This window comes from Motacilla alba, chromosome 3 (assembly GCF_015832195.1).
Source record: "Motacilla alba alba isolate MOTALB_02 chromosome 3, Motacilla_alba_V1.0_pri, whole genome shotgun sequence".
NCBI classification, from domain to species: domain Eukaryota; kingdom Metazoa; phylum Chordata; class Aves; order Passeriformes; family Motacillidae; genus Motacilla; species Motacilla alba.
The window spans coordinates 101,969,968-101,994,769 of NC_052018.1; the positions used below are offsets into that span (position 1 = coordinate 101,969,968).

At 43.6% G+C, this 24,802-nt stretch overlaps 1 protein-coding gene across 1 annotated transcript; it reads right to left on the bottom strand.

The window, feature by feature from the left end:
- Window positions 1-743: 743 nt before the first annotated feature.
- LHCGR (luteinizing hormone/choriogonadotropin receptor) lies at window positions 744-24,512 on the bottom strand. Its single transcript, XM_038132754.1, has 11 exons — window positions 24,364-24,512; window positions 16,806-16,877; window positions 14,207-14,281; window positions 12,476-12,550; window positions 11,865-11,939; window positions 11,699-11,776; window positions 9,023-9,091; window positions 8,329-8,403; window positions 6,978-7,163; window positions 4,305-4,385; window positions 744-1,941 (listed from the first exon to the last, which is right to left on the bottom strand). Exons 1-11 carry the CDS (start codon window positions 24,510-24,512, stop codon window positions 744-746), a joined length of 2,133 nt encoding a protein of 710 aa, XP_037988682.1.
- Between the last annotated feature and the right edge of the window lie 290 nt (window positions 24,513-24,802).

Below are 24,802 nucleotides of genomic sequence, written 5' to 3' on the forward strand. Positions count from 1 at the left end.
GCAGCACTTCCTTGTCTGTGCAGGAAGCAGCTCTCCTGCTGCCAAGAGGGAGCGTTTACAGTTTACCTGATTTGCGTGCATGCACATGTGATGCCCTAAATTGAGTCCTGTGTGCAGCAGAGGGGGTTTTGCATCTCTTGTGATTTCCAGATCACATGTGGCTGTGCATGGGTTAATAATTCAAGTAAACTACCCACCAGCTCAGACTGAGATCTAATGTAAACTACAAAATTGCCTGTGACAAAGGTTCAATAGATAAACTTTCCTCCTCGGTGACATCTTTACAGCCTATTGCTTGAATGCTCTTCTTTAACTGTGTGTAGGTGTCTGTGTAATTGGAACTTTCTGTTGATGAAATGGAGGCATCTAGTTTAGTGCCTCTTTCTTTAAACCAACAATGCCAGCACAGCTGATAGGAATGAAAAAAGAAGCCATGAAAGGTAGCAAACAGGCTTTAAATAGTCCAGGGAAGCAGATCTGGAGAAAAAGAAGCCAGGCTGCAATCACTGCAGTAACTGTTAGCTTCAAGAGCAACTTGACTTATTCCTGGACTCTTTTGGTTCCCCACACAGAAAAGTTTTGCCTAATAGTCACCTTCCACACCTATCGTCACAAAGGAAGAGAAGGGAAAACACCACTTTGAATGTCAGAACAGTTATGTTGCATAAGAATTACTGACTGGCATTTTTATTTATTATGAAATGTTCAAGACACTGTAAAACAATCCCTAGTCACTAAGATGATCACAACTGGCCTTGCAAAGGGTAACTTGGCACTCTGGGTAAATTTTCCTTGTGAGATGTCTTGTCCCGTGGTGCAGGATAGGGCTTCTCTAAGGCTGACAAGAGCAGGAATGCTTGGGAGGCTTTGGTGGGGGCTGTGGCTGCGCCGCCATTCTTGCAGTTGGAGTTATAAGCAGAGAAATAGTTCATTCTGTAGAGCTCTGCTCGGCTCTTGCAGCAACCAAGCTTGCTCATCAGCAGAAAGAAATCCCTCCGAAATGCTTTGGTGAAAATGGCATAGAGGAAGGGGTTTGCGCAGGAGTTGACGGGGTAAAATAAAACCAGCAGGATCTTGGAGTTGGTCACTGTGATGAGAGGAACTTTGAAGGCAGCGGATATGGCAAAAAAGGAGATGGGGGCCATGCAGGTGAAATCCGTGAAGATCAGTATTGCCATTCTCTTGGCGACCTTGGTGTCTTTATTGGCAGATACCAGCTCTGGGTTCTGCACAGCGATGTAAATCTTGATGTAGCAAGCACAAATGACAATGAAGGCGACAACATTCAGCACCAAGATCAGCAGGATGTAGGCTTGGGACAGGCCCGTTTCGATATCCATGGGCAAACAGATGCTGACCTTCATGTAGCTGCTGACCCCGAAGAGAGGCAGCACGGCTATGCCGATGGAGAAGAGCCATCCCCCGAGCATGATGGGCACGGCGTGCCGCAGCCGCAGCTTGCGGTCCAGCTGCATGGCGTAGGTGATGGTGTGCCAGCGCTCCAGGGTGATCACCGTCAGCGTGTACACCGACAGCTCGCTGGCAAACACCGTGAAGAAGCCGGCCGTGCTGCAGCCGCTGCCCGTCTGCCAGTCGATGGCGTGGTTGTAGTACTGGCCGCTGGTCTGGGCGTCCACGGAGGCGATGAGCAGCAGGTAGAGCCCCATGCAGAAGTCGGCGAAGGAGAGGTTGCACATGAGGAAGCGAGGGACGGTGAGCTTGTAGTGGCTGGTTAGGAGAACGAGGAGCACGGTGAAATTGCCGGCGATGGCGAGGATGTTTATGAACCAGATCAGCACTCTGAGGAAGCTGTACCCCAGGATGTCTTCGCAGGGATTAAAGGCATCTGGTTCCGGAGTGCACGTGAGGACTTTAGGCTGACAGAAGTCATACTCAAAGTCAAAGCCGGCCATTTCGCTGTCATCGAACATGGTTGAGTAGCTGTAAGGAGAACTTTCATAATCTGTTCCAAAGGAGTACGTCTTCCTCTCCGCTGACCACAGCAATGTGTTGTTGGAGTCATCGCTGTAACCATGAAAAAACCACCCCCCAAACAGAAGTGAATTATTTGTTACATGCCTCTCGCATTCTTTTGCAAAAGACAAGAGATAACAGTTCTAAAACAGTGACTTCCTCCATGTGTTTCTACAGGGTGTTTACAAATAATGAAACCTTGTAAGGATGCTTTGTGTTTGGGAAGCAGCCTTGGAGAGCATCAGGGGTCACAGTCCCATCCACAGAAATGCCCTCTTATACAACTTGTTTATTTTTAAGTACTTCACTTTCACTGCTTTGTGAAGGAGCCATGGTTCTCATGCTGCTGGTTGGCTGCAGTCCAAGCTACAGTAACACCTGGGCTGATGGATTTACAGGTCTGATGCACAGAGGTTTCACAGGCAGTTGTAGAAGCCATACTAAAATAACCTATGGATTTTAACTGTGCACCTTTGCTCCCCTTAGGAAAGGCACTTAGCAAACAAATTCCTGAGACTATGTATGGCTCAGGAGGTGCTGAGGAATTTGCTGTTCGCAGTATTATAGGGCAAGGAGTAGAAGTGCATGGTTAACTAAATCACACTGATAGCTAGGAATTTAAGTTTAGGCTGCACCCAGTGCCTAATAAAAAATGTAGGTTTTAAAGAAAGACTTCTAAAATCTCTAGGTCATCAAGAGTGTGGTGATAAGCCTGCCAAAGAGGAAATGTGTTAAAAGCAAACACTTCTTTTCTGGCACTTCCCTGCCGTAACAGGTGCCCGTTCCCCAACTTCCCAGTCATCCTGACTGTGAGTGTTTGGTGGGCAAACACTCAGTCTGCAGTGTGAGACCTGGAAAATATCTCTATTGAGGACAACTCTTGAGAAAACTGGTAGCTTTAGGATAATTTAAATACATGCTTAAGCTTCCACATCTACTGAAGCATGTCCATTAGATGATATTTCTGGAGCAGGGTTTTAACTGGCAAATGAAACTGAGCTGCTTTTCAGCTATTCCTGTGGGGCAAATAATGTCCCAAACTCGTTATCCTTACTTCTCTCTGTATATGGAAAACTGCCCAACGTCCTGCATTTGCTTGCCTGGCTCAAACTGGAAGAGCAGGGAATATATTTGACTCTATTTACTTATAAAAATGATTGTGATTTTTTGAGAGGCTGTGTGAATGTGCTGCTATATGCATGCTGGATTTTTGTGGTTCTTTTTTTTTTTTTTTTTTTTTTTTTTTTTTTTTTTTTACTAGTAAGTACTTGGGACTTTTAGATGATTTCTGCTGTGGGTCTGCAGGCATTAAGCCCATGAACCATAACCTTACTTTCATTTGCTTATTATAATGCCTGCTCAGAGAATTGCTGGGATTGGGATTTGCCAAAGCAAAAAGCTTCAGGAGCCAATAGGCTGGGCAGACTATTTAATGCACAGCAGGAGTGCAACAGATGCTAATCCAAAACAAGCAGACTGATAAAACCAAATGGCAAGTGTAGGAGGCCTCACCAACCAGCAAACAAGATAATGTCCAAGGAAGTAATTATCCCAATGAATCAATCACATTTCAGCTGTATTTAGCCATTGGAATTTTGTGACCATAACCTTGTTTCTTCTAGACTTTAGAATGCTTTGACGCCACGTCAGGGCTGCTGAGAAGTCCCAAGGTCTCCCATGTAGCTGCAGAGGGATGAAGAATAGCAAATCTTTAAACTTCTCCCTTAAAAGCTGGGTTGGAGCCTGTGTCATCCAGCACAGCCAACACAACAGTTTTGATATTAGCCTTTCTCATTGTCACACTGAACACTGTCAAGCAAAACTGTGATGATATGAAAAGACATGTTTAGACGGAGTAAACCACTGGCACGGGGTCATCACACTTCTAGCTCAGGGACTCCATCCTACCATGGAAAACTATTGATATGCAGAGTGTGAATTATCCTTTCTATAGGCAAAAAAAAAAAAAAAGTTAACAATAACAGCTCTTCTTTGAATCACACCAACAACAGCATTCATTTCAGAGCATGGAAGGTCTCCGTATAGGCCACTAACTTCTGTAAATATTTAATCATTATTTTGAAATCCTTTCAGAATTCAGAAGACAAACTCGAATGAGAAAGCTTGGAAATCATGAGGGTTTTTTATTCCCCTTTCGTTTTGAAAATCCAGATCTTGGTTTAATGATAGTAAAATTACTGCTGTGCAACTTGTAGGGGTGACTGAATTGGCAGGCAAAGACCTGCTTAGTGAAAAAACATGTGAACAGGAGAAAGGGGAGGAGGTCTGTATTTGCTACTTCCATCATCTCTATGCAGAGAGGTACTTACAGCATTTCGTTAGTCGATTTCCTCATGGTGCTTTCACACTCCTTGGAGAAGTTGTCAAAAATGGAAAACAACAAATTCTGTCTGCAATAAGGATGAGAAGAAAGTTAAATTTCAGGCTGGATTTTGGCCAAAGCCTTGCCTTCTCTGCAAGTCATCTTCAGAGACACGTAAGGTAAGGCAGCACAAATGTTCCTGCAGACATCTGGAAGTGGGAAGGAGAAGACTTAAAATGCTGTGAAAATAGGCAGTGTCAGGATGTGTAAGGTGTGTAAGGATGGTCTTTCAGCTCAGTTATTGTGTAAGATGCATTTTTTTAATAGTGAAATAACTTGAATTAAATGGTGTGTTTTGAAATATTGTATTGATTTTAAGGATGTATATATTGATATTGTATTTCAGCTTGGTTATTGTGTAGGATGTATTTTTCAGCTTGGTTATTGTGTAGGATGCATTTTTTTTTTATAGTGAAATAACTTTAACTTGAATTAAATGGTGTGTTTTGAAATATTGTATTGAAGTGGGCCAGATTCTCCACCAGGATGAATGGAAGCAGTTTGGTTGGCTTTTGGAGAAGTGCCTGTTAACAGCTGCTGGGAAACTGGCCTGAAAGGGACCATGGTGGGCCATCTGGTCCAACCTCCCTGTGTCATCCTAGAGCATATTCCAGACAGTTCTGGAATATCCCCAGTGAGGGAGACTCCACACCCTCTCCATGCAACCTGTTCCAATGCCTGGTTAACCTGCACAGAAGGAACTTCTTCCTCATATTCAGATAGAACTTTCTGTGCATCAGTTCCTGCCTGTTGCCTCTTGTCCTATTGCCCAGCACCACTGAGCAGAGCCTGGTCCATCCCCTTGACACCATCCCTTCAGATACTGACAGACATTGATGAGATTCCCTCTCAGCCCTCTCTCCTTGGGGCTGTTCAGCCCCAGCTCCCTCAGCCTTTCCTCATGAGAGAGATTCTCCAGACCCTTGACCACCTTAGGAGCCCTCCTCCTGCTCCAGGAGCTCCACATCTCTCTCGTCCTGAGGATCCCAGAACTGGACACAGCACTCCAGACTGGCCTCACCAGGGCTGAGCAGAGGGGCAGGATCACCTCCCTGACCTGCTGGCAGTGCAGTTCCTAATGCAGCCCAGGATACCATTGGCCTTTGTGGCCACAAGGACACACTGCTGGCTCAGGGACAGATCTCTGGGTCCCCTGCAGAGCTATTTTCCAGCAGCTCAGCACCAAGCTGGTGCTTGGGGTGAATCTTCCCCAGGTGACCCTATTTTAAAAGCTGTCTGGGATCTGGAGGTAGACTTTGCATGCTTGAAGTAAAGCAGTTTGAATAGTACAAGTTGAAAGATGATACGTTTGGCAAAATCTCTGGTTTTGAGCCTTTGAAAGTAGCAGCCAGGTACTCTACCACTATGAATGGAAATGGCTTTGTCTCACCTCATTGCTGATGCCCCTGGTAGAGGAGCAGTCATTTCCTGATTTGCATGGGATTTCCTCCCCTGCAATTTACTAAGAAAACAGTCACTTAATATAAGAAAGTGACTTACTAAGGCACGTCTGTTTTTACAGACCATGCCCATGCTTCAAAGTCAAGCACCCAAAAAAAAAAAGAGTATCAGAAATGTAGTCATCTTTATCAGAATAAATACCTTTTTTTCTCTGCCAGAGTTGCTCCTGCATTTAATACACTCAGAGATGTGATCTGTGACAGAATCAGCTCATTAGGAATGGAAATGCTGAATAGTAGAATCTTTGTTCTGTTCTTGCAGAATCAAGAACTCCTTCGTAAAATGAGGTAGGCAGAGAATGCACAGATTAATGCCTAATGTTACCTAAAGAATTGGAATGTACTCCTGCCTTTCCAGAACACTTCACTTCCTGAAGTGAAAGCATGGGGTGACACTGATCAGGCCTCCCACAACTGTCTGCTCAGTATGTCACTTCTGTGGCCTTCATTTGAGACAGATGTGAACCGAGGCACCTCCATGGCTCAAACCAAACCATTTGGGGTTGCTTTGGCTGCCTGAAGCCAACTGGGGGTTGGTTTCTTTGAAACATGAATGCTGAAAAATGAGCTCCACTTCTCTTGGGTTAACTGCCCCAAGTTTGTGGATGCAAAGCTCTCCCTGTGCCACAGTTTCCAGTTGTGGGGAGAACAATACTGTCTATTACATGAAATGGTTGGAACTAAACCGTGTAACCTCTCTCTGTAGGCTTGTGGCGGGCATTAAATTTTGGTGGGTAATTGAAAGCTTGCCCTTTCTACTATGTCATCATATCACCTGTATTAATTAAGCTAAAGGCCACAGAGGTTTCTTTTTTTCTTTAAATTAGGGCAATGTGCTATTGATAAAGGTTTGTTTTCTGCATGCCAGTAGGCTTTTAATTGAGATACCAAGAAAAATGTGAGCTTTAAACAAACTTAGAATAATGTTTCTGCTGGCAGATCCGGGGCACAGGATGGGATCCATTTCTGCTCTAAAATAAATGGACATAATTTTCCTGGCCTTAGCAGAGCTTTGCTGTTTCCTGCAAGGCCCTGCAATGCACCACAGCTTCCCTGTAACTGGAATAAAGATAATCAGACAACGCGAGCTGAATAAAGCAGAATTGCCATTTTGGAACTTCTGAAGCACTGCAGTACCATAATGTGCTATTTGGACTTACCTTTCTGTCCTTAGATTTCGAAAAGCACAGCAGTGGCTGGGATATGTTAGGACAGCTTCCAGAAGACTGCTGAATTTATCCAGTGGTGGCAGCCTCTTTAATGAGTAAGATGAGGTTGCATTTAAGACTTGAATGGCCTCAAGCCCGTAACTAGGCAGGGACTCCAGCGCTGTTGAAGAAATATCCCTGCGAAACAAAGAGAGTATACACTTTCTTTTCATCCCTACAGAAATAGCACCAAAGCATGACACTAGGTAACAGCAACTGTTTTTTTAATAAAGGTTCAGATCTACAAAGCTGCTTAAGCACCTTATGCCCAGCTGAGAGACATGGTCTGTGAAACTTTAGAGCAGCAGTGTAAGAGCATCCCTGTGGCTCAGCAGCTCCAGCCAGGCAAGGAGTTCCCTTGGTGCTGGGGAAACTGAAACCCACCACTCCAGGGACTATGTCCTGACCTTTCCATTTGAAATTCATGCATGGAGTGAGGGATGCCTCTTTAAGCCAGAGACATGGAGAGAAGAAGGTGGACAATAGTGACTCTCCAGCCAGCTGACAGGTAGGACACCCTCCTTGCTCTCTGCTTGGCTCTGAAAGGCTGTTCTAGGTGCTTTCTTAAATGGCTATTAATTAGAACCTCAAAAGAATCTGTCATTCTTGCCAACACAAACTTAAGCAGTTTGGCTTACAGTAACTTCAGAGGGGCTGTTTGTGTAAAGAAAGTCCATCAGTGACTAAGGATTTCAGAGTCAAGACATTAAACAAAGGAAAAAAAGGCCCACAATTCTGGAAGTGATGTCAGTAATGCCATGTTCCATAAAGCACCAATAAAAGGCACAAAAAAGGCATGTACAGCACAAAGTGCTATTTACAGAAGCACACTGTGTTTTATTGCCAGGGCAGCCCTCCAGTAAGTCCTTGATTAATAAATCATGAGGATGATAATAACGAGTTTTATTCAGCACAAGCTTACAGCGTGCAATCAACCGGTTCACTTTTACAAACAAGTTCTAAACCTATATATTGCCAAAACATGTCCATCATACCAAAGGACAAGTTAGTTTACAATGTCAGAATATAAGATACGGGATCAGGAGGATCTGACACAAATAAAGCAAAAACCAAAATGTCTAAGAGGGGGAGATCAATGCCAACACTAGAACTGATATGTGTTGTGTAAACTCCTTTCACTAATTTCATGGCATCTCCTTGACGTGTTCCCACTTTGTACACAGAGGGTAAGAGATCAAATTTCCTTCCAGACTCGAAGCCTGTGTTTGCCGTGGTGACACAGCTCTGGTGGCACGGTGCAGTTCCCACATGACACTCAGGTCATGGAGCTGTGGATACTTACAGGACATCTGGCCCTGTGGCCCCTCTCAGGGCATCGTTGTGGATCCGCCTGAGGTTCTTGTTGTCCTTCAGGATTCTGTGGAACCAAAAATGAACTCTCTTTACATCTTTTGGTTTCTTCTTCACACTTGTTTCAATTCTTCCTCCAACCACAGCAGTGGTTGTTGCACTGCCTGGCTGTGGAGTGCTTGTGTTTCCCATGTGACCTTTACTTTCTCTGATGGCATCAGATCATTATCATCTACACTTAAGTGTGATTAATTCCAAATTCTTCTGACTTAAACCAGGGACAACCAGACTGGTTCTTTCACTACAGTAGCAAATATACATACAAATGCCCAAACCAACACACTAGTCCCCCAGCGTGTGAGAGGGATTAAAAACTATTGATGTTTCCAGACATAAACTGTAGCTTCCTTAGTCTGGGCTACTGTTTCAAGTTCTACACTAATTGATGAAATTTTCTTAAGAATTATGAGCTTTTCTCACAAAAGCTGTACTATTTTAAGGGATGTTTCAGGAAAAGCAGTGAGAGCTGCAGGATTAACGAGTGAGTCACAATGACACTGAAAGATGCAGTTTTCTCAGGGGTATTGGGAAACAGAAGACACAGCCAGTTAAACTGAAGGAAGAGCCTCTGACTATTTAAATTCTTATTTACTGTGTAAATTACTGAGGAGGGATAGCATACTCACAATTGATTCAGCTTTGTCCCATTGAAGGCATGGCTGTGGATATCTTCAAATCCATTTTTATACAACTTGCTGGAGATTAAATAAACATAAGGGAAAAAGATTTGGAAAAGGTGAGGTTACATTTTGTTGCACTACAAGTTTCAAACATCGGTGCTGCATTCATTTTAATGGTTAGAGGCTCTGCTTATAAAGAATGAAGATAACTATAGCTCTTAACTTAACAAAGGTGCAGTTTAAATTCTCTAAGCTCCTTCCTGTTTAGCTGCTGAAGAGAACTTCTGCTGAGGTACAGATCCTCCCCCTGCTGAGGGGCTCGCCTCTGCCTACCTGGGGCTGAGATCCAGAAACAAGACATTAGTCCAGGTAAGCTCCTGGCACACAGACAACAACCTGGAGGCAGAAGACCTGGATTTTGTGGTGTCAGCAGTGCAGATGGAAGACTGCAAGGCTTAGAAAGGTGTCAGGTGGAAAACAACTGTAAAGCCTGGAGGGAGCTGCTGGATTGCAGATCCTCTGTGGATGGACAAATCTTCCGAGGGACAGCTTTGCAGAGAGGCGGGGGTGAGCTGTGCATTATCCAGCAGGCAGTGAGTTATCAGCTTCTCCAAGGTGCTGCTGCCAGGCTTGATTTGTGCTGTGGGAGCCTTGCTGTCCCCTGCACTGCACAGGCACGCTGGATGCCACCCTGCTTCCTGACTCCCCACCGTGGGGCCAGACACCTAAAGCCTGAGCTCTGCTACACCTCAGGTCCAGCTCTTTTCCTTCAGTAGGAGATGTAACCTATGGGTCTATGAATATCCATTTGTGATACTGAGTTCATGTACCCAATAGAAATTCAATGCAGTCACTTGTATTTATTACTTTTTCTTTAATATTAAGCCTTATTAGAAAACTCATATTTATGAATTAAACAACATCTTTATTGCTTTTTCACTTGCTTTTGGGATAGCACAAACTGTCCCTATGAAACCTGCTCCCAAGTGCTCAAGTGTGGGGAACACCTGGCTCCACTTGATGGCATCTACCTCAGCACAATGCTGAAATTAAGTGATAGCCTTGAAGACCATGACAATATGTAGGATCAATTTCCCAATCCACAAGAAACATTAACTACTGGAAAGGCTAAATTAGCTATTTGCAGTGCAAAGTGTGACTGCAGGGTGACTTTACACCTCCATAGATTACTTGTGTTTCACCAGACCATGCTATAGCAGGAGGAATTACTCCACCTAATTACAGCTAACAACATGGGGTGGAGTTAATACGTAGCTCTACAATTAGGAAGCTGCTGATAAGATAATCTTTTCTTCTTGTGGTGAGCTCCCAATCACAAAAGGATGGGAGAAAAATTACTGTTGGCTGTTTCTAAGTCTCCTGACTTAGAGTCCCTCCCATTTAATACACTTTAGGGTTACAGTAAAGACTTTAAGCACCTTTCTCCATCTCTTTTATGTTCATTTTCTTGCACCATTAGCAGAATAATAATTTTTCTGAAGTTATTTTGAGAACTTGCTGGGAGGAAAGAAGCTCATAAGATGAAATGATGCACTAATCCAAGCAATTGCTCCTCTTTAGTATCGTGTAGGAGTATCTTTCAGTCACATTTATGCCCAGTTCCTCTCTCATTTCCAGAAGGTATCGGTCAATACATAAAATCTGGGTTAAAATTACTGTCATCCTGGCACATCAGCCTGATGAAGAGCCCATCAGCTGCAGCTCTTGCTCATGTGCACAGCTCCTTTGCAGGTGCAGATGCCCATGGAGTTTTGGGCAGGGCTCCCGTTGGGTGTGATCTGGAGCCTGGCCCCCGAGGGCTGGGCTTGTGGCACCACACCAAGTGGGTGCCTGCTGCTGCTCTCTATGGCTCAGAGAGTCCTTCTTTGAGAAACCCAAGTTTTGGCCACATCCTGCCAAGAGGCTCAGCTTGTGATTTCTCCTCTTCCCATACTACTTTGTGGAAGTTTTCCTGAAGCCAAATGAGCTGTGAAATTCACAGAGTTCTTGCTGTGCTGGCAGAGGACATTACACCTTGGCTTTCTGCTGCTTTCTGTATTCCTCAGGTGGGGCATCTCATAGCCTCAAACCCACCCACCTCACAGGGGGCTGAAGCAATGAACTCACTGCTGGCTAAAAGGAAATTCTTGAGTGTGGAAACTTACACGGATCTTATAGGAAAGTAAGCTGAGGCAAAAGAAATCAGGGGAAGAAGCAGCAGCCATAGTTTGTACCAATTTCTTCTGTGTCTCCATCCCTCCTCTTCAGAGGGACCCTGTGCAGCTGAAGCTCAGCTCCCTCAGACTGCTTGTTCCCTGAAAGCACTGTTTCAAGAAACCACATCCTTGAGGTAAGAAACCACATCCTCATCCTTGAGATAAACTGCCTCCATTGCAGCTTTTGTAGTTTATATCCTGCTGATGGTATTTTCAAAACCATTGCATGGAAGATTTAGATCCCTGGTCCTGTTTTCTTTCCTAAGTGAAGTTATCTTTTGGCTAAAACTCAGCTCTTCATCTTGAAGAACATCCCTATGTTTCTTAGGCATTTCAAATTAAACACACAATGCATATTTATTTTTTATGGGGCTTAATGTCAAGATTTTCATGAAGTCAACCCACTTTCCTCAAGCAGAAGTGTTATCCTCACAGAAGGAGCTGGAGCTAGGATTATTTTACTCACAGAATCAGTGATTCATTGTTCATCCCTTGGAAAGCATTTTGTGGTATAATTGTCATACGCAAGTTATCACAGAGCTCCCTTGGGAAGGAAAGAAAAAAGGTGTTTTTGTCAGTGTCTCAGGAACAAGATGGAAAACACAGCTGGGTTAGCATGGGTCTCTACTTACAAAATAAAATGAGCTTCCATTGAGAAGATCTGTGTCAGGTCTGGAAATTGTCTTATTCCAGTGTTACAAATGCTCCTAGAGAGAAGCATAATTCCTATTTATAGAAGAAAATATTACCAGAGTGGATGCAACGAGAAGCAGACTTGGTAGGTTTAAGTTTAACAGTGCTTTAAAAAGTGACTGACAAATCTAATTTTTTAAGTAGGCTCCAAAGGTATTTATAAGGCCTGTAAAAATAAAGTTTTCAGAATTCTCAAGCAGTGTCCTAGAGGAGCAGCATATGTTCTCACTACATTAAGCATGAGGGAGAGATTTTAGTTACATCTTTTGTTTAGTACTCTGTTAGTCTGCAAGCTTTATTCTAGAAATAAGCACTTATCAGAACTACTTTGCAGACTTCTGTTTTGTCCATCACTGCCCTGCCCTTGTACACTGAAAGACCTCACTATTGGCTAACTCCAGGTTAAAGCTCTTGTAAACAATGTACGAACCTTTAGGACACTGTAGTGCGTGAAAAACCTTTTTCCTTACACTCCTTGATTTGATTTGTCTACTCCTTTGGAGAAAAGAATAAATAGAGCAAAGAGAAAAGGAATAGAACTCTTTCTTACAAGTATTTTAGCCTTGGAAGATTTCTGAACGCTCCGTCCTCAATGTGCAACAGATTTTTTGTGTTCAGGATTAATCTGCAGCAAGGCAAAAAAATTTCAGTATTACAATCAATATAAATTTGGGAGGACCCTGAGTTTTGCTTGCAATTTACTTTCTCAGAAAACAGCCTGATAATATGCTGCTGGGTGCATTTTGAGGCACTATTATTAATAAAAATGGCCTGCAATTTTTAGGCAGCCAACAAAAGACAACACTGCCTGAATTCTCATGGTTCTCTGAGCTCGTCTGGCTTGGATATCCTGGTCACTGGTGGAGTTAGGATTTTGGGCTTGGATGTGGGGCCAAACCTGGACGTGAGGGTGTGTGTGTGCCTGGGCCTTGCTCCACAATCAGATTCCTTCAAATCCTCATTTCCATTATATTACTGATGCTCTTCCTAGCCAGGAAAGGCAGTTCCTCAGATAGTTTAACCTCTTAGGAGCTCCATGGATTTCCTTAGAGCAGTGGCTGGTAGAAGTGGATCAGCAGGAACTGGGAGAGAAATATGTAAGAAGTCCTGTTTGCTAGTGGTCACTCAAAAAAGGGCAGATCTCTTAATCAAGGAGCACTTCCTGCAGCTGAACTATCTGGAACAGCTCTGTTTGCCCTAAAGGCCAATAACTGAAGCCCAGCTCCCTCCCAGCCCATATCTTACAAAATACAAAGGTCTTAGCATATGAAATGGTAAGAAAAGTTAAAATTCCAGGATGCCATTGAACTCACTACCCTGATTATCCATTGAAAGTGGACTTGAGTGCAGCTTGGGACATCGAGCCCTTGCAGTGTGAGTCCTGCACAGCTCTCGAGATTCAAGGAGTTTTTTTTTTTGCCAGCTTCCTATAGCTCTTTAATGGCCTTGCTTAGCTTTTGGGTTTTGGAAGACAGGCATAAGACAAGCTGTCCATAAACTGTAGGTGAATGCATGGGGTCAAATCTTTCATTCCTTCCCTAAACACACCACGGATTCTAGTGGAAGTTGGACTCCATCAGAGGTTGACTAATCTGTATCCCTTGCTTATGTGAGTGACTGGCTTCAGTGATGTTCACATATGAAAGAAAAAAGAGATGAATTTGTCCTCAGTTGCACAATTTTCAGCCACTCACTGGTCATGCTGTGCGAAAAAGGCAATAATGAGATATTGAATCAGATTTAGAGTTTCCAATTTCACTAAATATTTCAGAGCATTCTCCTAGTCGTTGCTTTTAGCTCTCTCTCAGATGCCTGTGCTATGGAGGTCAAGTTTAAAATCAGTGCGTGTTCTGTTTGAGTAATATTTTAGTGCTCCACAGAAGAGCTATGCATACTAAGCAGCTGCATTTAAATAATGTAGGGCTTTGAAAACGGCATCTTCAAAAAGAAAGATTTTTCTCATCTGTTGTCAGCTCAAATTACTTCCCCACTTAAAAAACCTGACAGTGCCAGAGTCCCCTCCTGCCACTGAGCATACTGAAAGCTGTGGGACTCGGTGCAGGGACGTCTCTGCATGAGCTAGATCTCCAAGGCCAGGCCTTACAGAGTGCTCACTGTTTTATACAGTACTTTGGAGAGAACTGTTTCTCATCACAGATCTCAATCAAAGCCAATCAAAGTAACAGAGACAGATTTGGTCCAGGAATACTTCTCTGCAGCCTGTTTACTCCTCGGTGGGCCGAAACCATAATGTGGATGCCTTTTTCTAACTGGTGCTCACATTTCAGACAAGGAGGGAAGGCTGTCAAAGGCACTCGCTTCTATCCTCTCCAGGGAGTCGCTCTGAGAGATTTCACTACAATGAAAACAGCAGACACAAAGCATCACATTACCAGAAAAGACCCCAGAAATTGGCTTTCCACTTTGTATTTCCTTCATTTATGCACACTTGTTCAACCCCTCCTGTCAGTCTTGTCCGTGCCTCACCTCAGACATCCTGGCAGGCTGTGCCAGAGGGGTTTCAGAGAGGACCAGCCTTTTTCTGTCTTGGCAAAAGGGAAAGCCAACCCTTAGAAATAAGTGCCTCTGTAAGAGCCAGTTTCCATTTCCCCAGTAAATTACAGGTAAGCTAGAGACTGAGGGCCAGAGCTAATGTAAGCAAAGTGAGCCCAAGCCTTGTGAGCCTTTTCCTCCCTCCCTCCCATCGTTGGTTCTGCTTGGTGAATTTATTTGTGGGGTGAGGACATGCATAACGTTCATGGTGCTTTATATGTTATTATCAAGTCAGAACTATGGTCCTCTCATCCACAGCTGTAGAAATATACAGATATGGATTAAGCACACTTCATGAGCAATGTTTGGATTTAAATGCCATTTTCATTACATGTATGCAAACTGAAAGGAAGTGTCTCTTTTCATCCTGACACAAACAAACATGACTGTATATGGAGACACTCTCAGTTTGTGATGTACAGATGCTCCCGTTCCACATGTACTCAAGATTAATCAATACTGACATAGAAAAACAAAACCAATTTATTAGATGCTTGTTAAATGCTTGTTAGGTTAAGATCTAAGAGGCTATGCAAAACTGAGTGATGAAAGTAAATAGTATACATGGATGCACATATAAGGGATAGATCTTCAAAATTTTTCAACAGAATTGACTAGAAGAGCACACAAACCTAAGATTATACACTCTCAAGAAAAAAATATTTTCCAAACCACTGGAATGTGTTTGCACCATCAGAGTCAGTATTGTCACAGTCCTGAGTGTTAGCTTAATTCAATTGCAATTATGAGAAGACAACTGTATTGGTGATACAAAATCCCTTAGACCAGAATAAATTCTGTATTTCATTTGTAGTGGCAAAGGGGGATGCACGCTAGAAATCCCACAGTTATTGTGTATGTGTGTCTTAAAGAATTATCAAAGATTTTTTCATCATCATAATTCAACGAGAATGTTATTTTTGCTATTGCATCAGTTACTTATAAATGAAAAATGGATGTAGAATATGTGGCCTGCTGGGGACCTAATCCTCAGAGATTCACAGGCTGGGAGGGATCAGTGCCTGCTCACAGAACTTTTTTGGGGTCTGGAACCTGGTTCTTCCATGGGATCCTTCGTGTGAGCCACAGTTTTGCTATTTACATATGTTGCAATGACTTATAGCATGAGAATAATTTATCATCTTTCAGAGAGTGATGTGTTACCAAATAGCTTATTCAGAGATTTATAAAATATGCATTTTTTCAAAGCAGCACTAAATCTCAATAAAATGATGAAGTGCTCTACAAACTAACTTCAGAATAAATTGATTCCCACACAGTAAATTTGGAGAGATTCATTAACAGCACACAAAAAGATCAATTAAATTCCTGTTATGGAAGGGATGATGTCCAAGAACAAAGTGTTCTTTATGGAGAATATGACATGTGTACAGTTTGAGAAAGTGTAGCCTCAAGTCATACAGGTAGGAGAAATTTTGTAGATTTAAGTTGGTCTCCAGTGTGAAAATAATCGATTAAGTTCTCATTAAACATTCAGATGCAATTGGATGCAAGAATACAGCACCACTGGATTCTGCTTTAATGCTGTATTGCTTTGGACATGTGCAGCAGAGAAGCACAAAAAGTGCACCTTGAAAAAGCAGCATCTTCTGTGCTGCTGCTTAAGTTCTGGGGGAGGTCATTCCCCTGCTCTTCACTGCCCCGCTGTGTCATCAGCTTTGGCCTTTAGAGGCCACTCAATGCAGACAAAATAAAAAATAAAAAATAATGGAGACTCAAGCATGCCAGTTCAGCTGGAATAACAGCAGAAATGAGGGCAAGAGGGGTGAGAAAAGCCTTATGGGCTGAATCCTTGATGGAAAATAGGTACAATGCTGAGGGTCAAGAAGCAGCGCAGACCCAGTGTGCAAAATTACAGCACTCGCAAACTGAAAGATCAAAGAAAGGGCTCAATCCTACTGATGCCCTGCCAGGCTTATCTCTCACTGCAAAATGCTGAAGAAATGCCTTATTTGGGTCTTCTATAAATGCATAATGTGCCATGGCTGTCATTGCAGAGGTAATGCTTAATGATAGAAATCTATCTCCTCTGCTAATCAAATGCTCCTCTCATCAGTCACTAAGCTGTACCCAGTTCTCTCTGACATGATTAATATTTCATGATTTGATCTCTAAACAGCTGTTAAAAATCACACATTTTCAAAGGATCTTTTGTATACTGTTTACATGAAAAGCAATGCTACGTTTATCCTTCCCCCTGTGGTTTCATTTCATCAATAGGGTGTATTAGCATTTTTACATTATTATAAAGGGATGATTTTTGTAAGAAATTATGGAAAAGCCTATGGAAAATATTGACAACTTACATGATGAAGGCATCTTGAAGTCCTTCAAATGCATGTGATGGGATTACTTTTACAGGGAGATGAGTAAATGATCTGAAACAAAAAGAAGAGAGGGGAGAAAGGGTTGTAAGGCATGGGGTTTCCTTATTTATAATTGTACCATTATGGTAGGGAGAAAACCAATAAAGCATAATGCCACCTTATTTTTCCCACAGTTCTCTGTACCTCTGGGGCCTGATCCATTTGGCATTGATCTCAGTTAAATGGAATTCAAAAGATATTGGGTCAGTTCCTCAACAGCATAAATTTGAGAGTAATCACCATCAAATCAATAATAATCATAACCTATTAAGTAAATTTATAGCCTGATGAAAGTAGGCTGCTACATTCACAGTTAGAGGAAGCTACAGGCTATTTAAAGTTAGATCCTCAGAAGAAATGGCTTTCATATATAGCTTTCTCTATTAAAACAGTATCTTTTTGCTGGCTGCACCATGTTCTCCTCCCAGTGATATCCCTGTAATGTTGCAGTGTGGCATCATGAATGTGGCTGTGCACAAAGTGTAGAACTTCAAATCAGGCTGATATAATGGAATTTTTTTTTAAACAAATTGCATCAGTGTGGTTAGTTGATTCAAAGCAAGTGTGGATTTTAATTTTTAATTTTTCAGTTTCTCTGATTGAGAAATTAACAATGATGTGGGAGGCAGAGCCACATTTTACCATTATCCACATCTGAACCACAGTACTTTTACCAGCCAATTTATCTATCCATGACCACACTCTCCCTGATAACAGCCATAGGAAAATATTTAACATATTTCAAAATGTTATCTCTGTGAAAACAGATAATTGCTCCTTTTTGCTTTAGAAGCACAAATATCTAGTCAGAGACATTTGTTTCCCATCCTTAAACTCACCCCCTCAAGGTTGTTGACTGAAATGTTTTCATGCTATTCACATAACCAGCTTTTTTTTTCATTGTTATCATAATCCTTTATATGAAGGAATATGTTTATTATTGTCAATATTTATGTTAAATGTTCATCAAGTTTTTATGTGTATATTTATATATTTCTTATATATTTAAAAATACATCAGACTTACACATTAGAAAGGCAGGCTGTCTTGCATACTGTGTTTAGGAGTTATAAATCTGGATGTACCAAGGAGCCTGGAAGTCGCTTCCTAGCTATGTTCCAAAAAGTCTGAATGATTTGGGGCAAATAATTGAGTTCCCTTGGACCTTGTCTCCCTGTCAGTAAACTGGGAACAACAATGCTTCCCTACCTAACAAGGATATATATGTTTGTCATTCCATTGTGATTGGGTCATACCTGTCTCCAGATTGATGCTGGCATGTTTTGCTGTGTGTGAAGTTTGGCTAAATCAGGAATGAAACTTAAGTCATGCAGCTTGAAGAATGTATTTTTTCCCTGAAGGGTAGAGACAGGTAGAAGTAATCTGCTGTAGGTTTTAACACTCTGAGCCAAAAGGAAAAGAGCTTCAGGAGGAAGCAGAAAGTAGAAGTTGAGAAATTCCTGCTCTATAACCCTATAACTGCACCATCAGCTCAGGAACAAAGGAAATGGAAATGTGACTGAAGGTGCAAAAAAGAAAACCAAATCTTGGCTTTCAATTACATCAGGCCATGAGCCTACTACCTCCCTGTGACATGCTGGTGGGTGAGCAGCGTGCTGGTTCTAACGGTGATGGCTTGGAGTGACAGGTGATGATCTTCAAGGTCCTTTCCAAGCCAAACCATTCTATGATTCTATGAATATTTACTGAACAACCCCAGCTCTCTCAGCCTGTCTCTTTAGGAGAGGTGCTTCAGCCCACTGAGCATTTTTGTGGCCTCCTCTGGACTCGTTCCAGTGGGTCCACATCCTTCCTGTGCTGGAAGCCCTTGAGCTGGGTGCAGCTCTCCAGGTGGGTTCTCACAAGAGCAAAGGGGAGAATCCCCTCCCTTGCCCTGCTGCTTTGGATGCAGCCCAGAATACCACTGACTTTCCAGGCTGCCAGCACACATTGATGGCTCATGTCCAATCTCTCCTCCACCAGCTCCCCAAGTCCCTCCCAGGGCTGCTCTCAATCCCTTCTCTGCCCAGCCTGTATTTGTGCTTGGGATTGCCCTGGCCCACATGCAGGACCTTGCACTTGGCCTTGCTGAACTCCATGAGGATTGCACAGTCTCAAGGCCTCGACCCTCTCCCACCTCTCAAGGTCCCTCCTCCCCTCCAGCGTGCCGATCCCACCACACAGCTTGGGGCCATCCCAAAACCTGCTGAGAATGAGCTCTGTCCCACCAACCACACTGCCAGCAGAGATGCAAATCAGAGCTGGCCCCAATATGACCCCTGAGGAGTGTCACTCGTCCTGCTCTCCACTCAGACATTGAGCCATTGACTAGCTCTGAGGGCAACCACCCGGCCAACTCCTTATCCAGCGAGTGCCCACCCATCAAACCCATCTCTCTCCAATTTTAACACAAGGATGTCATGCAGGCCAGTGTCAAATGCTTTGCACAAGTCCAGGTAGATGATGTCAGTGGCTTTTTATCATCCACCACTTCTATAACCCCATCCTAGAAGGCCACCCAGTTGGTCAGGCAGAAGATTTGCCCTTAATGAAGCCACATTGGCCATCACAAATCACCTCCTTAGCTTCCATGTGCCTTTGCCTGGCTTCCAGGAGGATCTGCTATGTTTCCCCTTTTCTTAATTCCATCAGGGTTTCAGCTTTCCTAACCTGATCCTATCTGCTTAATTTTTCTGTGCTCCTCCCAGGCCACCTATACCTACTTCCACCTTCTTCCCTTCTTTTTTTTTGTTTGAGTTTGTCCAGGAGTTCCTTGTTCATCCATGCAGGCCTCCTGGTGATTTGCCTGACTTCTTCTTTCTTGGGATGTATCACTCCTGAGCTTGGAGCTGATCTGGAGCTTTCTTGGGCCTCTTTTCCCTCCAGGGCTTTATCCCCTGGGACTCTGCCAAGCAGGTGCCTGAAAAGACCAAAGGCTGCTGAAGTCAGGGGTAATGAGCTTGCAGTGTGCTCTCCTCACTGTCCTGAGGTCCTCAAACTCATTTATGGTCCTGGCAGCCAAGGCTACCCTTGGGCTTCACATTCCCCACCAGCCCCTCCTTGTTGGTGAGAACAAGGCCCACACTGCACCTTTCCTCCTTGGCTCCTCTATCACTTGGAGACAGAAGTTATCATCAAAGGATTCCAGGAACATCTCGGATTGCTTATGTCCTGCTGTGGTTGAAGTCCCCCCTGAGGACCAGGAGTTGTGAATGTGAGGCTGCTGCTCTCTCTTTGTAGATGTCTCACCTGCTCAGTCTTCTTGGTGGGGTGGCCTGTTCAGATTTCTTTCTGACAGCACTCAGATTGTGAAACTCAGATACGGCCATTCAGCTGAGGAAGCTTTTGACAAAAAATGGTTTTACAAAGTTACAAAGCTTCAATACATCTAACTTGCCCACACTGCTGGCCTGACTTCTGCGGCTCATGAAAAGAGGGAGGCACCCATCTTTAATACAAGTCGCCTGCAGTGTTTTGAAGACTTTTGGTGAAGGATAAATATTTGCACTTTTAAGAAAACCTGTAAAGTTTCTTTCATATCTAATGCATCATGACTTGTATGCTTGTACTCATTGCTGTCATTCCACGCTGATGATGCTGCAGCTCCACAGAATTGAGGACTTCTCATCCTTGGAAAGAGACAGAAAGAAGTGGACCCAGACTTCTTGGCATTCAGCAGCCCTTGGCATTTCTATCTTATCAAGATTGGTTTTCAAGGTACGTAATTCTAGGCAATAAGGTTTGAAACAGCCAAGCTAAATGTATGTAAGGCTATCCAGGAGCATTTGGAAAGACAGCAACTGCCACCACATCGACTCAAGCTACAAGAAAAGCTTTTGAGAGCTCTGGATGCCCCAAGAGCTCAGGACCACTTGCAGTCCTGCTGAGGAGGAGTCAAAGCCCAAGCCCACTCACACCACTGGAGGAAATCACTGTATTACAGAAATGACCTTTTGCAAAAAGTATTTAGTTGAACTGATTAATAATAATAATAACATGAAAAGCACAGACCCAATAGCAAGAGGTGTGAATGAGTTATTGTAGCTGGATTGGTTGCTATATTTTAATATGCCTATTTTATAGGATTACTTGTATTTTTAATGCCCAAAAGGTGAACACATAAGGTAGACTGCTGTTGGCAAGCATTTAATTCTGTAGCATCCTTAAGCTTGGGAGGATTAGGAATATTGATTGAAACTATGGCTGGAAAACCACTATTTTCCTAGGATTTTTATCAGCTCTGGGGGGCAGTGTAAAGGGTTGGCATTGATTTTCAAAGCCCTGCATATTGGGCATTACCTAGATGAAATGTGAGCTGTGTTATCACACAAGCACCCAAAATAGCATTTTTCATCAGGTGATGATGGGTCACATAATCTCCTATGGAAGACACTTTGTCCCTGAAACTGAATTCTTTTGACAATCCTAAAGAGCCAAATATGCCCCCAATGAAGACATGATAGAACTGTCTACTTCTTCAGGCTTTTGCCACAAAGTTTTGTATTTGATATTTTGTAATTTGGTGCCTAATCACATGTCACTCACCCAACGGCAGAAGCTCTGCACGCAGGGGCACACATTCAGATACAGCAAAGCGAATCTTACCATGAAATGAAACTTTTGAAGGGGCAAAAATGTCTTAAGTTATCCAATGCCCATTGCTGCACAGTTGGAGTTTGGTGCCTAGGCAATTAGACTTTGCTTAAAACCCCGAAAGTACATAGGAGATTTCAAAGGAAGAAAAATAATGTTTTGATTCAAAATATAATAGTGTATTAAAGATTATTTTCCTTCAGAGACTAAGAGGACAGGTAGCTGCCGTAGCCAAAGGGCATTCAAAGGTGTCTGAATAATGGAGGTTCTCTAGTGTTTGTGTAATGTCCAAACCAACAACAGGAACCTGAGAAAAAATATGATCAATTCAGGACTGTATAAAGCCCATAATTCTACAACCTGTCAGAAGCCAAATGATTTTGAAAAGTTTATTAGCAATAATGTCACATAGCAAGGATAACTTGAGTAAAGAAAAATGGCTGAAATTTCCCTATGGGATATATACTACGGATATAGCAAAGTATCAAAAATACATTTGGAAGCACAGATCACTACAGCATCAGATTTTACTCAGATCTAGCTGGAGTTACATATTGGAGCTTATTTTCTTGACTGACCATAGAATTAAGAAGGACTTTTCTGAGGTCTGGCACTGATGCAAGGACGTGGGCACCCCAGGAACTGTGCTGGAACAACCTAAAGCAGCATTTTCCCCCAAATTATTAATGCACTTGCAAGCACCAGGCTGCAATTCCCCTGGTGCACGTGGGTACAGATGTGGCTATGAGGGGACACAGTTAACTTTCTCTTGCTTTCTCTCTCATGCACAGAGCTGTGCAGGGAGAGAAGAGAGCTAGGAGGACTGGGAGAGTAGGGAAAGAGAGGCAGTCAGCGCTAACAAAGCTCAAAAAACTGGGTGAATAAGAGAGAGGGGAAAGAGTAAGAGAGAAAGGGGAAGACAACAGCTAAATGGATAAAAAGAAACTGGTATGAAAACCAGAGGAAGAGATGAAAGAAAAGTAAAATGGGTTCAATAACAACTAAACAAAAGAGTGAGAATACATGCACACCTGTGGGGTTAGTGACTACATTCATTTGTACAGCTTTGTAATTGAATGATGAATGCAAGCTTTCTATTAAAAATACAAAGAATTGGAAATTTTAATAGTATAGGTTCAACTCCAGTATAAATCAGGTTGGAAGCAGAAGGAGCTGGATATGTCTATGAAAGACAGGGATTTATTTTAACCTCTAAGTGTAAATATTTTCTCTGCAGGAGTATCGAGCTAAATCTTGGTTGAACTCTTTTCTGACTGTAAAGTTGGTTTCTACAGCCAGCCTAATAGCAGGACTTTGTGTACAATCATCAGGATTAATTGTTATATTGAAGGTAGAAAGGAAATACTTTTTTTCTTCTTTTTGTCCATTACCTAGCCCTGTTGCTCTCAGTGAGGCAGAACTGGCAGCAGCCAAAAAACCCATTATCTGTCCTAACGTGATCACTGAGGTTGGGATGTGGTTTCTTCTTGGGGTGACAGATGGAAAAAGGAGAAATAAAAGATGAAACCAAAACAGGGAAAGAATAAAATCAGGTACATTTAGGACTCTTGATAACCTCTCAGGGCTGTGATGTGCATCATCCTAATAGACATGCTTAATCCACTGCCTGCTATGCATGTGCTGTGAATATTGGGGAAGAAACGTGATGGGAGAGTCTCCTGCTCCCATGGGCTCTGCTTTCTCTGGTACTGAGGTAACATAAGGAAATAGGGAGGGAACAAATTCAGGGCACAGATTTTTCTGGAATCTCTGACTTTGGAGGAATGGGTCACATGGCTCTAGATTAGTACAAATTAGGATTTCTTGCTCCTATCCATTCTTGAGCTGGGAAGAAAGGGAAGACGAGATCAGGGTTAGTATCATCCCTAGGGAATTCCAAGAGCGAGTTAAATTTACAAACAAGTCAGATGAAAATGGAAAACACAGACTTTGTTACCAAAAGGGTCATAATATGAAAACACCAGCTCAATTCATGCAGAGATAACCAAGGGATCCTGGAAATGGCAACCATCCTATCGGCTGCTCCTCTAATCCCATATTTTGACGCCATGATTGTTTAGATCAGGGCTGTAACTGAGCCCATAAACAACACAACACTTGAATAACTATGTATATCAATCATTTGGTCTGGTCTCCTAGACCATGAGCTTGGAATATGGTGTGTGAGTGGGGAAAGGGAATGCCCATGATGCCTTGTTATTTTAATTTAATCCTAATTCCCAGCAAAGCATTAAGCCGAAAGTTATGATGGACCACCCTGCAGAGATTTACAAAGCTGTCAAAACTCACAGCAGCTTTTTCACTAAGAGAGGGGGGAAAGAAAATAGTCAATACCTTGTCAAAGAGCTGAACCTCAAGAAGATGCAATGAGCCCTGTGAAGAGGATTTTGATGCTTCAGGATAGAGTGAAAATTAATCACACAAACTTTGGGAGAAGAGGTTATAAGAAGTCCAACAGCGTTGTGAAAGAAAAAAACCAAGCCCTAAAACCGACAGAACGCTTAAGGTGACTTCTCAAGACTTTAATCAGGTTTCTTTAAATCTAACCATGCCACTACAAGGCGTTGGTTTTGGAACAGGAAAGGCAGTTTATGCCTCCTGCCTCAACGAGAGAGCGCAGAAAGCCCTGACACCTGCATCCCGTTCCTCTGTCACTGAGGCTGCCGGACGAGAAGAAAGTCCCGAAAGGACGCGCGTCTCCTTCCCAAGGGGAAAACTTTGCGCCCGCAGAGTTTGTTTGAGCTTAGAAAGTTTGAAAACTTCAGCCCCACGTCCCGCACCTCGGCGCGGCCAGGGATGCTCCATGGAAAGGCACCGCAGTCCCCCCCGTCCTGCTCCCCCAAACCCGGTCCCGGTCCGTGTCCGAGCATCCCGCGGTACTTACGCGCGGGCGGGCGCGGGCAGCGCGCCGTGCGCGGGCGGCGGGCAGCGCAGCGCTCCGTGCGTGCAGGCGCAGCGCAGCGGGCAGCGCCCGCCCGCCCGCCCCGCCAGCAGCAGCAGCGACAGCGACAGCGACAGCAGCGAGGGCACCATGGCCGGCCCCGCTCGCCTCTCGCTCGCCTCTGCTCGCCTCAGCCCGCGGGACCCCGCGCCCCCGCCTCCTCCGCCCGCCTCCCCCGCCCCGGGGCGGGATCGCCGCCCGCCGCCGCGGGGATGCCGCGCTCCGGCCCCCGGGGCTTCCCGGGGAACGTGCTTCCGCGGCTGGTCTAACTGGGAAAGTTGGCTGCAAAGCCTACAGGTGGCTGGCAGAAGGTTTCCATGGATTTTCAGAAGTTCTGGTCCCCACGGTCCTGCCTAGGAGGGACCACGAGTGATGCTGCCCG

Bases quoted from the DNA above. Each gene is read 5' to 3' on its own strand.
- LHCGR (XM_038132754.1), bottom strand. From the start codon at position 24,512: ATGGTGCCCTCGCTGCTGTCGCTGTCGCTGTCGCTGCTGCTGCTGGCG. The intron at 8,404-9,022 runs GTGAGTATGCTA...TTGGTTCCACAG, and splicing joins GGGACAAAGCTGAATCAATT to AATCCTGAAGGACAACAAGA. The intron at 1,942-4,304 runs GTAAGTACCTCT...TTCTCCTTACAG, and splicing joins AAATCGACTAACGAAATGCT to CTACTCAACCATGTTCGATG.